At 46.7% G+C, this 15,569-nt stretch overlaps 1 protein-coding gene across 2 annotated transcripts in view; it reads left to right on the top strand.

The window, feature by feature from the left end:
* IQCA1 (IQ motif containing with AAA domain 1) overlaps positions 1-15,569 on the top strand; it is a 146,546-nt gene that overhangs the window by 104,418 nt on the left and 26,559 nt on the right. The window contains exons 14-16 of one of the 2 annotated variants that reach the window (XM_038574288.1): positions 1,222-1,329; positions 4,961-5,160; positions 5,494-5,686. In XM_038574288.1, the coding sequence (XP_038430216.1) occupies positions 1,222-1,329; positions 4,961-5,160; positions 5,494-5,634 (449 nt within the window). In that variant the 3' untranslated portion in view covers positions 5,635-5,686. Of the gene's footprint in view, positions 1-1,221; positions 1,330-4,960; positions 5,161-5,493; positions 5,687-15,569 lie in introns of those variants that run through there. The other variant, XM_038574286.1, reaches the window with a different exon arrangement.

The following is a 15,569-nucleotide window of genomic DNA, read 5'->3' as shown; positions in this document are numbered from 1 at the left end:
ATCACCTCCAATGTCATGTTTACAGCAATAAGCCCTGGATTTAATGGTGGCTACAGGATCTCTTCCAGCTCTAGTAAAGGCAAAATTAACCACTCTCGTATTTATTACCTGTTCATTAAAAAGCGCGGGGATCAGAAGCCACAGTGGAAGCTTTCACTATCACTCATTCTCTCCAAAGTCCCTTGCCAAGGACTTTTTTTTTTTTTTTCATGTAAGAAGCCTGCCCTCCACAACAAAACAGCCAGCATTATCTGGTCCTTAATTCTAATTGGCTTAGCATTCAAAAATGCTTTAAAAGCTTTTATTTCGCATACACGTAGTGCATTATATTTGACATACATACAGAACATCAAGAGCTCTGCAAGATCCATACCTCTTATAGAAAGAAAAAGTCAGAGAAAAAATGATCCAGACACTGTGACTCCTGCATTGAATATTTTTCCTTCAGATTCAGGTACAAATCAAGAGAGAACCGTATGAGCATATAAAGGTCCCTCCTCATGACAAATGGAGACAGGCAAACTAATTTTCTTGGTGACCTTATCTAAATTACTTAGAAAATAACACTTCAGATTTATGACTAGTTACAATTAAGACCTTTGATGCCTTCTAATTAAACCTGTAAAGATTTATCTCTGTATTATTCCTTTGGTAATCCTTCGAAAATGATAAAAATGTAAATGAATATTACCCTCAAAAGGAGATGTTTCTATTTATCCTAAATTAGACTCATAGCCTTCCTTTCAAATGATTGCGTTTTAGGTTCAGATTTACACGGCTCCAGTACAAATTCCACATGGATCTTAAATAATTTATTTTTAAAGTCTGTGCAAATGTTAGACATAATCGCTTCGAGTGCGAATTAAATAAAGCCTACCATGTTTTAGTCTACTTTGCATGTCCTTCATCTTAGAACTTTGTGCCACTTCACGTGTTCGATATTTCACAGGTTATTTTTTTAGAAATCCCGGGAGGTTAGTGTCATCCTCAGCAGACTTCCCCGTGACCGTAGCCAGGAGAGCAGTGCTATCGTGACGGGATGGGTTTTCCTCCAGGCCTTTGTCTGAGAGAAGATGTGCTCTTCATGACTCTTGGGAACACCATTCTGTTTGCTCAGAAGTGTTGACTGTGCATTCTGTGTTAGTCTTGCAAGTGCCAGAATGATGCAGCTCAGACCAGCCCAGGCTCCCACTGACTTATGCTCTGTTTCTGTTCCGCTAGGAGAGTACAGTTACTTGGGGACCACTCTTCGCCAGGTGTCCATAGAACCCATGCCTTCGCTCCTGGATGTCAGACAGCTCATCGCCCTGTACGGGATCTTGCCACTAGGTAAAGACTCCACACACTCGTGCTTTTCCAAGGAGCAGGGGTGCCCTTGCTTGCCGCCTTTGGCAGCCTCGTCCCGGTGGAACTCTTCGTGCTGACAGTTTCGAGGGAGGGTAGTTCTCTGGCCACCCTGCATCCCGAGAGCACAGGAGGTTGGTGCTACCCGGGGCAGGGGCACGTCGGCACCGCTTTGGCGTGCCTGCTTAACATTCTGGACTGAAGGTCCCGTCGGCAATCATCCGGAGAGATAATAACCCAAGCAAGCACCTGCAATTAAAATTAATCAAATTAGACAAAGGGCTAATGTTAGGCTTGCCTTTTACACACAGGCTTCTGTTACTCGGCCCTTAACAAGGCCGGCCTTTCATGAATCAGTGAAAGTGTATTTCATGCATCCGAAGGATCAGGGCTCCACCGGTTTTCAACGACATCCACTCTAACTGCTAAATACAATTCGACCGTGATTGTTCGGGCCAACGGACCAGAATTCTGCAGCGCGCCGACAGGTGCAGGAAGGGCGGGGCTCTTTGTCACAGAGCTATCTGCTGCTTTCCTTCGCCCTTATCATTTTAATAACTTTTTTTTATGTGCATGACCTGAGTCATCAGGGGCAGGAACCCCAGCCAGGCTTTGCTCTGATGGCAATTCTGAAATAGAAATCATGTTTTATTTGTTTGACTGGCTTTAAAACAGTATGGGAATCGTTTGGGCACTTATAATACTGTTCCTCTTTGACCTAGACCTACGGGCAAGAAATAGTTCATTCCTCTTTTTAATTTAATGCTGAAGTAGTAAGTAGAATTGGGAGTCAACATAAATTTCATATATATATATGGTATATATAAAATATATCATAAATAAGTATATGATACTTTGGGGGTCAACAAAACAAATATGCAATATTTATGAGGCCCATGCCAATAAAGTAATTAGCCACCAGCCCTCATCACAGCGTGATGGAAAGCAGTAGAGCAGAAAGCGCCAAGACCCAGCGTGTTTTTCATGGAACTCCTAGGACATGAGGGGGGCGGTGTGTTTGATCCTTGGCTTGAGGATAAAAAATGATGGATGTGGCTTCCAAACTGGCTTAAAAGCATCAGAAGAAGGATGGTCGAGATGCATCCCACTTGAGCCCTCCTGTTGTCAATGCGGATCCTGCAGTCGCTATGGGCTGCCCACCTCCCCCAGAGCCACCGGGCCTCTCTTCTCAGGACCCGTATGTGTGTTTGCAAGACCCAAAGAGGCCAGACGGCCAAGTACGTTCACAGGTCTGCTTTCAAGTGCTTCCTTTAAACTTCATAGATCTAGAAGGGTACCGTTACTACAAGGGACGTGTTTGTGGGCCCTGGTGTCCAGGTCACCACTGCCAGGACCAGCCCACCCAGCCCCTCTGCAGAGGGCCCTGAGGACACACCGTGAGGCCACTGTGCACCCTGGGCCAGGCAACGTAAGCACCTGGTGGCCTCCAGACCCCCAGGAGCCTCAGCCAGGGCTCCCGGGATGAGGTATGAGCTTTCCAAGCCCCCTGGGCACATGAGGGAGCACCCAGGACGCATCTGGTCAGCATCCCCCCAGTCACCCTCCCAGAAATGTCACTGTCCCACAGAACATGGAGGGAGGAGGGCACTCACGGAGCAGAAGCAGGGTGCGGACAAGTTTTACACGCATCGTTTCAGTTCCCCACAGAATCAGTGGAGGTGAACATCCCCACGCTTACAGATGAGTGAGCCTTTCCAGGATCCTGAGGAATCTCCTCAGAGTCCGGGGTCAGAGGGGTGGCCGAGCAGGGTTTAGGAAGGATGCGGATCACCAGCCCCCTTGTGACTCTTCAATCCTCGGGAGCCGAGAGCCGGAAAGGGTAAATGCGCAGAGGCCCCGACAATCCCTCTGCCTCCCAGCAGTCCTGCGTATCTGTTAAATCTGCTGTTGAAAGGCGGGGTGAGCAGGAGAAGCCGAGGCCCGCGTGGCGAGGGTGCCCACACATCCGATCGGCTGTGCAGGGGCCCGCGAGGCCCGAGTGCAGAGGCCTGCCGGGACCACCACCTCCCCCTCTCTGAGTGACCCCGGTGACCTCGTCTTCCCGGGAGTGAATGGATCCCCCCACCCCGTCCTGCTGCTTCCCTCCTGCTGCCCCTCCCCGGATTCCGTCCTCGCATGGTCCTCTCCGTGCTCCCTGCTTTCAGCCAGCACTCTTGGCAGATCTGCACCCCCAGCCGCCCCCCAGGGACCCCTACGGGCGGCATCAGTGTCCCTCCCCAGCCTCAGCTGCATCGCTGGTAACAACTGTCCGCCACTCCCCACTGCCTGCCTGACTTCCCAGCCCTCGTCTCTGCACGTTGCCCTGCTGTCCCCTCAGAGGCCAGCTCAGGTGCCACCCTCGCCCGGAAGCCGGGCCTGAGCCCCTGCACCCCGCCGCCCCCGCCAACCTGACCTGGAGTTAGGTTCCTCTCTGAACCTTCTGTGGCTCGCTGGATCTCAGCACTCTTAGCCTCCCTTCTGGTCACGTCTGCTCGGGTTCAGCTCCCGGCCCGGCCATAAGCCCTGCACAGCAAGTCTGGACCCCTCCCCGCTGGAACCCCCTCCGGCCCCGGGACCAGGGGCTGCACGGCCTCCCGACGGACGGTGTCTGTCTCCCATCATGAGACAGAGAATCTCCATCACCGTGTGATGGTATCGTAGCCCTCGCCGGCCCCGAGTAGAGCGTGCCTATGCCATTGCATTTTCAACAGAACTCGCTCGAAACCGGTTCTCAAGTTTATGTTAGGGAACCATAAAAATTGTTTCCACTCCTTTGCTAAATTCCCTATACGTTTTCAGTTACCCCAGGGGGAGAAAAAGACACAATAATAATTGTAATAGGAGTATATTTGCCGCCGGTCAGAGATGCCCAGTGGCTGACCGAAGCCGAGTCCCATGATAGTAGACGTTGTGACCACAGCACTTCCCAGGATCTCATTTTATAATTGCTTAGTGCAGCCCCGCGCTCCGCTTGTGTTCAGGACGACAGAAGACACTCAAGCCCGAGCCCTGGAGGACGTGGACAGTGCGACGGCCTCTGAGTGTCTGCGTGGTGACTCGAGGCACCCCGCAGCCCCGAGTCAGGTGGACTCTGTCCCCACTGCCGGGCTGGGACCCGGGGCCGAACTGCACCCAGCTCTGGGTTCTCTCCTTCCCCTCCTACGAATCATAACGAACATTCTCAGCCCCGCGCCCCGACCGGCTGCGTGTCCACATTCCTTTCCCTAAGCTTTCAGAGAATGTCACACCACTGCTGACAAGCAGAGAAATCTGTGGCCCCCCCCCCAAAAAAAATGCCAGAGGTAAGTTATGGCAGGAATGTTCTTTAGAATTATGAGTTGGAGGAAATTCTAGGGTGAGGGGCAGCAGGAAAGCCACATACAGAATAAGCAAAGAGATCCTGTGGTCCCACCTGGAGCCCTGACCTACAAATCAAAGGTGTCACGGGCCAACTAAGACGGTGAGGTGTGCCTCCGGGTAGAAATGCTTTGGACACATTCATCACTGTTGCAGAAACTGGGGTCACACCCTGCAGGGACAGCCTTGAGGGATCCCGGTCTCAGCGCCCCTTGGCTTCTCTGCGGGATTGTAGAGCCTATGCCTCTGCATTTTGTAGGTTCTGCAACGGTGCACGAGAAAGCTCCTCTGGTGAAGTCCCTGCTGCTGGCAGGGCCATCCGGGGTAGGGAAGAAAATGCTGGTCCACGCCCTCTGCACGGAAACGGGCGCCAACCTCTTCAACCTGTCGGCAGCGAACATCGCTGGGAAGTACCCTGGCAAGAACGGCCTGCAGATGATGCTGCATGTGGTCGTCAAGGTACTTGTTGCATTTCTTGGTTTCCAGTCCTCCTCCCTGGTTCAAATCACATGTTCAAATCCCGCCGTTAATGTCCTTAAGCCAAGGAGCAGGGACCCTGGCAGATGGTTGCCTTAGGCTGACACACCCATCTCTCCTGAACTCCCCCATCGCATCCTGCTGTGAGTCACTTCATCCTCGTCTGGCCGAGCATCCCACAGAGAGAAACAGCTTCTTCCTTTGTGTTAACCATCCCTGCTCCGCTGTCCAGATCAGCCTCCTCCCGCCACAGGAATCCTTCCTGAAATGCCCCTACCTGTCACTGAAATCATAAGCCACGATTTCTCTCTCCAGCTCCCTCCTTCCTTCCATAATGACGCCAGCCACTTGCATTTTGGGGTGATCTTACACGCATGGTGTGAGCTGCCAGGGTATGGTCCGTTGGGCACATCCGCTCCCCACACAGGTGAGACGGGGGAGCCTGCAGGAAGCTAAACTGACCACAGGGGGAGGTAAATGCTCCATGATTTCGGGGCTGGAGGATAGGATACCCTAAAAGATCCATGCACAACCCAGCCCCGTGATCTTAGGCGAGCTCTTCCCCTCCCTGCGCCTCTCTCATACCACCAAAATGAAGCAATGATACTGTCAGCTCTAAAAGCAATGATTCTCTGATATTATTTAGATGTGGGTGATGATGGTAATGGGTAAGTGTTAAATAGGTAGGTGACAGACACATCGGGACACAATATGCATATATACACATAAGGATTAGCAAGTTGTCAAGCACTTGGATACAGAACACTCATCTTTAATATTAAAACCTCACAGGACTTCATTGTTATTTCTTTGAGTTGGTTGTCCTTATGCTGTTCTATTCCATTGTAGTTGCTAGAACGCCAGATAAGCCAGCTTTGACTGCACAAAGATGCCCACCTAGCAAGGACTGCCCCGTACCTGGGGCGAGGTGTCAGCTGCGCATCAGCTCGGGGGCCCGGAGGCACGGATAAACGTGGGCGCTTGCCTGCTGCCCATAGGACTGCTTCCTTCCCCACGTCATGCTGACAGCCACAGTGAGGACGTGATGGCGATGGGATTTTGTTCTCCTGGCCACATGATCCCCACCACTGTGGCGAGTCCTGACATGGCCCCCCTCCCCTTTCCCCACCTGCTTGTCCTGCAGGAATCCGTGGAGAGAGAATTTTGAAGAGCTGGGAGGTGGGAGGGGAGGAAGGCGGGATCGGGAGTTAAAGACCACTAAGCTGTTTAGGAGAGTGCCTCGCCTCGTATGGACCAGCCGTGTCGCCTCTTTGTGTTGTTACATTGCAGCCCCATGAAGAGTCCATCCTCATCCCATTTACAGATAAAGACCCTGGGCCTCCAAGAGGTCCAGTAACTTACCCAAGGCCATGTGGCTGAGCTGGGGTTCAAACCTAGGTGCAGCTCTTCTTTGCCCTCCTGCACCATTTTTATTAAGGTAAAAATTATATATGGGGAAATGCAGAGATCTTAAGTGTACATCTCAAGTGCAAGCTTTGAAAAATGTACGCAACCGTGTAGCCACCATTTTCACGGGGTTGTTGGTCCTCATGTAACTTCTTTTTTGAAGTATCTATCAGGTCATTCACCTACTTTTCACCGTGTGGTTTGTCTTGTGATTTGCAAAAGTTCTTTGTATACTCTGGATGTGAGTTCTTTGCCAGACACACGTATTGCAAATATTGTCTCTTGTTCTATGACTTGCTTGTTCATTTTCTAATTTTTTTTGTTGTTGTTTATTTGTCCTATCACCTACTGCCATAGGGTGTTGAAAGCTCCCACCGTGATCATGTATTTCTTCCTTTCATTCTGTTGGTTTGTGTTCACAGACGTTAGGAGCTGTGTCCACATTTAGGATGGGGGTGACCTCCTGTTTGGTTATTTTATCATCATGAAATGTCCCTTTTTTGTCTCTGGCAATACTCCTTGTCCTGAAGGCTACTGGTCTCATACTATTAGAGCTACATCAACTTTCTTGATAACTCTTTTATTTTCAGTGTCTTTCTGGTTATGGTGCGTTTTCTGTGGACAGCACATAGGTGAGTCTTGCTTTCTTATTCACCCTGACCAGATACATCATTTATTTGGAGGCTTTGCCCATTTACACTAAATGCAGTTCTTCATATGGTCGTGTTGAGTCCACCATTTGCTATTTTGTTCTCCACTGCCCCATCTCTCCTTTTATTCTTCTGCTTGTTCTTTCCTGTTTCTTTTGGGGTAATGCTATACTTTTTATTACTTAATTTGGATTCGTTTATTGTCTTTTTAGCAAAGCCTCTTTCTTATTTTGTAGCAATTGCTCTACAAATTACAATAGTCATTTTTAACTTAGCACAGTGTGCACCAAGTTCATATTGTACTGTTTTACACAAAAATGTGAGAACAATATAATCCATTTGTTATCCTGTGACCTTTAGGTTTTTATCATACATTTTACATGTAGTAATGTTATAAACACCATGATAGAGTGCTATTATTTTTGCATTATTTTTAAGACTATTACAAATGCAAATAGTCATTTGTCTCTTAAAGAAATTAAGGGGGGGTGGATTTAGCATTTGTATTTACTCTTTTCAATGCTCTCCATTCCTTTCTACCAATCCAAGTTCCCACCTGGTGTCATTTCCCTTTTAGCTGAAGGACTTACTTAGCATTTTTCTCAGTGCAGGTCTGGTGGCAACAAGTAGTTTTTAGCTTTCACTGGATTGATTGATTGATTGATTGATTGATTGATTTTTCAATGCCTTTATAACACCTCCATTTCTGAAGGCATGTTTTGCTAGATATAAAATTCTGGGTTATAGTTTTCTTTCCAAGCTTTAAAGATGTAACTCCATCATCTTCTTACCTCCTATTTCTGATAAGAAGTTATCAGAAATTCAAACCGTTGATCTCCTGTGTGTCATGTGTTATTATTCCCTGAATGCTTATAAGTATTTCTCTTTATTTTGGTCTCCCTCAGTTTTACTGTGATGTGCTGGATGCTCTTGTTTTTCCTCTGTACTTAAACTGCTTGTGGCTCACTGTGATCTTTAAATCCATAAATATATGTTTTATACCCAATTTCAGAAATTTTGGCCACTGTATCCTCAAATATCTTTTCTGCCCCATTCTCTCTCCTTTGGATGCTCTAATCACGTGTATATCTGACTGCTTGATACTGTTCCATGAGTCACTCACGTCTTATTCTCTCTAGCTTCCACATTGGATAATTATTATTAGTCTGTCCTCAAGTTTACTTACCTTTTCTTCTAATGTTGCCCATCTGCTCTTAAGCCTATCTTGTGGCTCCTTTTTTTATTCTAACATTTTGTTTTTCAGTTATGGGATTTAACTTTGCTTATTTTTATAGATTTTTATTTCTCTATTGCAATACTCCATCTGTTCATTCAACATGACTATCTTTTCTTTAAGTTCTTGAACTTAAGAGGTGCTTTATAGTTCTTGTCTGCAAATTCCAATATTGGGTCATCTTGGAGTTTGTTTCTATTGACTTTTTTCCTTAACCGTGTCACATTTTCCTGTTTTTTCATATCATTAATAATTGTTATCTGTATATTAGACATCGTGGATGATATGTTGTTGGTACTCCAGGCATGCTGGGCTTTGTCCTGACAAGCAGCTAAATTACTGGCTGATGAGCTTGAGCTTGCAAAGGTTTTGTTTTCCATTTTGTTATTGTAAGTCTATTTTTATTTTGCCCTCAGTCTAAAGTGAATCTTTTAGTCCTAACACATCATTTTTATTTTAATGAGCCTTAAGTGGGAAGACTGGAGCGTTTAACAAGCACCTTTAACTTGGCAAAGGCTCAGATGTGTGCTTTTAACTTCCCAACTGTTGCTCTCCACTGAGCTTCTCAAAATCTTCTAGCACGCAAGCATGTTTCTGAGACTAGCCAAAGATGTGAACACAAGTTGGAATTTAAAGCCCAGCAGCCTGGCTTGTGGCCTCATATGCTTACCCACTGAGCTCTAAGCACTAAGTGCTTCAGAGGAAAAGTAAAAGAAACCTATCCTCTTGCCCCAACCCTGGGGAGAAAAAAACCCTAAATTCATTCATTCTTAAACATCTGATTGTTGACATTGTCAAATAACAGACAGAAGCACATAAATATTAGAATATTGGCATTTCATAAGCATCCGTATATACCAGAGCCTGTTCTAGCTCCTCTCTATGTATTAGCTCATTCAACCCTCACAACAACCTTATGAAGTAAGCACTATCATTACCCTTGCTTTACTGATGAGGAAACTGAGGCGTAAAGCATTTAAGTAATTTTCCTGGCTAGCAGTGCTTCAGTGTGAGCCCACACCATCTGGGTCCAGAGCCACCAAGCGTAATAACTGCAGTGTTCTGCCTTTAGCTGAAGTAGAGCTGAAGTAAGCCTCTTCTCCCTCCTACCAAATGGCTCACTTGCTCCTGGCTCGACTCTAAAACAGAGCCAGTGATATGATCCTGAGGTTCTCTCTTCTCAAAAATAACTTCTCAAGGAGTAATTTTTTTCTGCTGCTGAGAGGTCATCTTGATATCAAGTAAGCTATCTTTGCATTTATTAGAATCATTGCATACTGACATGCAGGCCGCAAAATGCCAATTGTGAAATTATGAAAATGTGGAACAGTGTGTTTATCCACCCAGGCCACCCCATGTCAGAATGCCTGACACATACCTCATTAAGCCTCACCTTTACCATGTATATAACTGATTAATGAAAGACACAAAGGTCTCAGGAGTGGGAGTCATTCAATTAAAAATCATGTGCAGTGAGGCCACTGTGTCCTAGCATGACTGACAGAGCAGCTATCTGCATTGCAAAGAGATATTTGCTTTTAATTAACCAAAGAAAAGCAGGAAATTATGCCTGTGCTGAAAAATCAAGGGCAAGAAGCCATAGTGTATTCCTGTGTTATGTGAGCCAGAGAATAGGCTGTGGCTTGTGTGCGGCAGACTATGGATCTTCAGCATTTGCCGGAGAAGTGAAATACAACAGAAGGGCCTGTTACTCATCATGTCTCCTTATAAAGAATTCTTATCCGTGAATTAATCTCTGGGAAGTCAAGAATGTGATTCTTAGGAAACCGATCATGACTGCACACTTCTGGCTGGTGGCACTTAGGGCTTCACCCAGCAAACTCTACATGCATGAAAATGTAGAAATGCACCTCCGATTTATTTTCATGGGTTCAAATTCCAATCCATTTTTATCATTATTTCTTGTGGGTTCCTTTGTTTCACACACAATAATTCTAATAGATTAACAGCTTAGATAAGGAGTTTCTTGAAGAAATGCGTTTACTGTACAAGTAAACCACTATTGTCTAAAACGCCCTCCCAGACTAAAGCTACATGTGGAAAAGAATACACACCTACTTAGCAGGGAAATGTTAGAAATATATCTAACAAGAAATGTGATAAACGATTACTATTTAATACATATTTTGTGGACAAAAGAAGTTATCAAGGAGGAGCACCAGGGTGGTCCAGTCGGTTAAGCATCCAACTCTTCGTTTCAACTCAGATCGTGATCTCAGGGATGTGGGATAGAGCTCCTGCATTGGGCTCCATGATCAGTGTGGAGTCTACTTAAGGTTCTCTCTCTCTCTCTCTCTCCCTCTGCCCCACTCCCTGCACTCTTGCTCCCTCTCTAAAATAAATCTAAAATAAATAAATAAATTTTTAAAAAGAAGAAGAAGAAGGAGGAGGAGGAGGAGGAGGAGGAGGAGAAGAAATCAAGAAGGTGAGGCACCAGCCTCCTCGGGTCTTCATGACATTACATCAGGATGGAAAAGCAGGAAGGGCTTTCATCTGGCCTGAAGTCTGGCACATGCTAAGGGGTTTTACACACACTTTCCTTTTTAACTGCACCAGTCTCTGATGAGGCTGGAATTTAAGTCTCCATTTTGCAGACAAGAAAAGTGAGGCTGACAGTACTTGCTATGACCCAAAATTCAAATTCAGGCTGGCATCTGAATTTAAGTCCACTTCTGACCCCACTGAGCTGTCCCATGGCTCACGACTGGCCTCCAGGGGAGGGAAGCTTCCATCCTTCCCAGGCTGTGGCTGCTGTGACCCTCATGGTAACCCAAGGGCAAGGGCATTCCTGGGTCAAAGTGTCTGATGGGGACACTTCAACATGAGAAGGTGAAGAACTAGAAGCTACCGCATACTGTTGGCACCCTGGCAGGTTTTGACGACTTCCAACTCCCCCCTCATCCAACATCCCCTTCTCCTGACCCTCTGTCCTTCCCATGAGAAGGGGAAGGCAGAAGGGAGGCCAGCAGAGCCAGGAAGGCAATCCAGGCAGAGAACGCCTTGTCTCATGCTCTGGATCTTGGGAGAGATGTCTTCTCCTCCCTGTGGTCCTTGAGTCCTCCCTCTCTTCCAGTGTGGGCCAGACTTAGAGGGAGGCCGCCCCTCAGACCCGGCGTCAGGTCTAAGCCGCAAGGCCCATACTGGCTTGCATATCTGGACAAAAAGGAAGCCGTGATGTTGTTCGAGCCTTGGCATCACCCACCAGGGGCTCCTGGTTGGGTTCACAGCCAACAGCCTATGGCCGCATGCCAAGGGTTCTTGCCCAGATGTCCGGGAGTCAGGTGATGGAGAGCCCAGCCAATTATGTTTCTATAGCTCATGGAAGCTTATACTCCTGGTTAACAACCCAAGCAAAGGTATTTTGCTGTGTGTGGATGATTTTTTTAAAAAAAAACACACATATGTAATAAATGTGATAACTATGGGAGTCGTCTTCACAAAGTAGAATTCAATAAGGATAAAGCAAACACCTATCACACCTGACCGCAAAACACAGATCTGCTCCCATGAAAGAAAGGAAGGAAGGAGAGGGGGAGTGAGAGGAAGGGGGAACAGAATTTATGAGCTCTGATGCAGCACCAGGTATGAAAATAAAAGAGAGGGGCCAATGATGCTAAGTCCTGAGTGAGTCTGCTGTCACAGGGCCAGGTCACCTTTCACTGCATTATGAGGAAATTTCAGGTTGAGGAAGGCAGTGCACATGGACACTAAAACCTTTTTTTCCCTAGCATGGACATTATATTTTAGAGCAGTTTTAGGTTCACAGCAAAGGTGAGCTGAAGCTACAGAGAGTACAGTGGACTCCACAGGGAGGGAGGGCCCCAGACCGTGGATGCCTCAAGCGTCATCTGTCAGTAAGGGATGTGCAGGCGTTCTGTGGGCTGTAAATCACCATAAATATGGTGTCCATCTGCTCTTGTTCCAGGGAAGGCTAATGGGGATGGGCTAGGACCAGGGTCAATCCACAGGTATTAAAGAATTGTTAACCAATTTGGAAACACCAAAATCAGGGAAGGTCTCGAATGTGGCTAGAATGTGCCATGGGAAGTTGAGGACGGCCATGCACATAGGCTTTAACCCCATGCTGCCCAAAGTTGGCTCAGTCAGTGCAGTTTGGTGTGAAACCATTAGCCCTAGTATGGCTGGAGTGAGCTGGGGAGGAGAAGGGGTCCCAAAGGGAAGTCCAGGTGGTTTGTAAGCCTAAGGCCTACCAGCATTCAGACAGCTTCCGCTTGAATACAGCCTGATGATTAGTAATAGCATCAATGTGTTCCTGTGGCTAACACTCACTTGATTCTCCCCACAGCACCTGCCACAGGCTATCCACTGGACCTGTATCTTTGCTCCTTCCTGGTCCTCTCCTCTACCTCAGTTTACCCTCTTTTCCATACAGGGTCAGCCCAGCCAGGCTTCTGATTCTTGAGTACACCTCTGTCCTTCTTTTGAGTATCATTTATGGTTTATCCCAGCTAACATCCAGTGAGGACTTGAAGTAATTTCTGCAATCTCAAAAGAAATGCAAGGAAACTGAAATTTTAATTATTTTTAAATAGTGGAAATACAGAACAAAATGCCTTTAGATGTTAAGTGTTTAGACAATCCAAGTGACTCTAGTCTGGGAACATGAGCCTCCCTCCTCCCCTAGTAATGCACACCTCTCCAACTCCTCCCCAACATGGCAGCAGCTCACTGGTGGCTGCCTCCCTGTCCCCAGCAATTCCTATTCAGACACAGAAACTTCATACTCTATGCAGATAGAGACCATATCTCTCAATCCCCAGACACTCCTGTCTCCCACCACTGAGCTTGATACATCACAGCTTGATCACACCACAGCAAGTGATTGGATGGATGGATGGATGGATGGATGGATGGATGGATGGATGAAAGAAAGGAAGGATTTGTGGGTGGGTGGACAGATGGATGGATGGATGGATGGATGGATGAAAGGAAGGAAGGATAAATAGATGGAAAGATGAGTGGGTAGAGGGATGGATGGATGGTGGATGGATGGATGAATAGATAGGAAGATAGACAGAAGGAAAGATGGAAGGGTGGGTGTGTAAGTGGATGGATAGATGGATGGTGGATGCATAGATGGATGGTAGGTGGATGGATAGATGGATGGTGGATGCATAGATGGATGGTAGGTGGATGGATAGATGGATGGTGGATGCATAGATGGATGGTAGGTGGATGGATAGATGGATGGTGGGTGCATAGATGGATGGTAGGTGGATGGATAGATGAATCGTGGCTGCATAGATGGATGGTAGGTGGATGGATAGATGGATGGATGGATGGATGGATGGATGGATGGATGGATGGATGAAAGGAAGGATCAGTGGGTGGGTGGATAGATGGGTGGATGGATGAATGAAAGAAAGGAAGGATGGGTGGGTAGATGGATGGATGGGAGGATAGATAGAAGAAAAGAAGGAAGGGTGGGGGTAGGTGGCTGGTTAGATGGATGGTGGGTGCATAGATGGATGGTGGGTGGATGGATAGATGGATGGATAGATGGTAGGTGGGTAGGTGGGTGGATGAATGGGCAGATGGCTGTGTGGGTGGGTGGATGGAGGGATGGATGGTTGAGTGGATGAGTGGAGTGAATGGCCCTTTTCAGTTTGATAAACTGAGACTCAACCATTGGGAAAAAAAATAGCTGGTTTTTTTTGTCAAGTTCTCTAAGGCAAGCAAAATAGGACATTTTCAGAGAGAACTTCCAAAGCTTCCAGGAGTCACTTGGGTAAATCATATTAGTAATTCAAGCATGCCACACACAAACAATTTTCATTGTGGGGCTATCATATTGTAACCCAAGAGAATCTAATCCTGATGGTGAATGTTTGACAGCATTTCTTTAGAGATTAAAAAAAAAAATTAAAGCCAAAAAAAAATCAAAGCCATAAAACTCTCATGAAAGGAGAAGTCTTTAATTGTTTGATAGAGCTCCCCAGAATATGAAAAAGCACATGTTGGTGGAAATTCATCTTCCTCCCAGAATTGACATGAAACTGAAAACCTGTGGTTATATTTGATAGGACTGAAGAGCCCTCTACTGGCAGCTGAAATAAACTGTCCTGTGTAACTTCCGGAAAGTTCAATTATGAATTAATTACATCTAATTGCCCATGACCTCAAACTATCTGTGGATAGTTTAAATGAAGGCTTTTCATTGCTAAATGAAAATTAAAAGAGCAAAGGATACCATTTTTCATTAACAAATTGGCAAAGAGTTTTTTATTGTTTTATTTTTATTGTTAATACTCGTTAAGTGTAGAAAAACAGGTACACCTATCTACGGCTGGAGACACTGTAAGCAGAGAATCTCCAGGAGGGCAGGTTGACGATGAAGGGGGAAAACGTGAAAAACACAAGCCCTGAGACCCAGCAGCTGTGGATGTGGCCTCATTCTAAGGGAATGACCCTTCCTGCACCCCCAAACTCTTTGAAGCCCTGGTTAATTTTGTAAGAAGGCAGAAACCTTCCAAAGGTTCAAGAACAGGAGTTTCGATCAATATATTATGGGACTTTGTGTTAAAATGATGTTGGAGAACTAAATTTCATGTTGGGTGAACCAGAACGTAAAGCAGTGTTGGGAAACAATCTGATTTTGGGAAATAATGCACGTCGAAGACGGTCTGTAAAGACAGGAAACGTCTGACAATTCACTTGAACAGAGGAGGCAAAGAGTCTGTGTGCCTCAATAGGCATTCTGAAAATTTTGCTAATGAATACTGCTTTTGCACAGCAATAAGAAAGGACGGAATTTCCACGAATTTCCATGTTCTCAAAGCTTGGTCTGTCCGCCCTTTGTATCTGCCAACCTCCCTTGTCTCACAGACGTGCAGCCTGCGCCGGCGGCCATCCTCCCTCTCGCTCCCTCGGAGGTCATCCTCTCCTTGACTCCCCTCCCATCCCACGCCACCTCCCATCTCCGTGCTCCCCATCCTTCTGTGAGAACGCTCCCTGTAGGGTCCCTGCAGTGCACGCCTCAGCCGCCGTCACCTGGCTTCTGTCCCCTCCACGCCCTGCCAAGGCCCCCAGTGACCTCCAGACTGCCAGCCCCTCGGGCC

This window comes from Canis lupus, chromosome 25 (assembly GCF_011100685.1).
Source record: "Canis lupus familiaris isolate Mischka breed German Shepherd chromosome 25, alternate assembly UU_Cfam_GSD_1.0, whole genome shotgun sequence".
NCBI classification, from domain to species: Eukaryota; Metazoa; Chordata; class Mammalia; order Carnivora; family Canidae; genus Canis; species Canis lupus.
The sequence above is the reverse complement of the archived record's forward strand: the minus strand, read 5'-3'. Positions and strand labels throughout refer to the sequence as shown.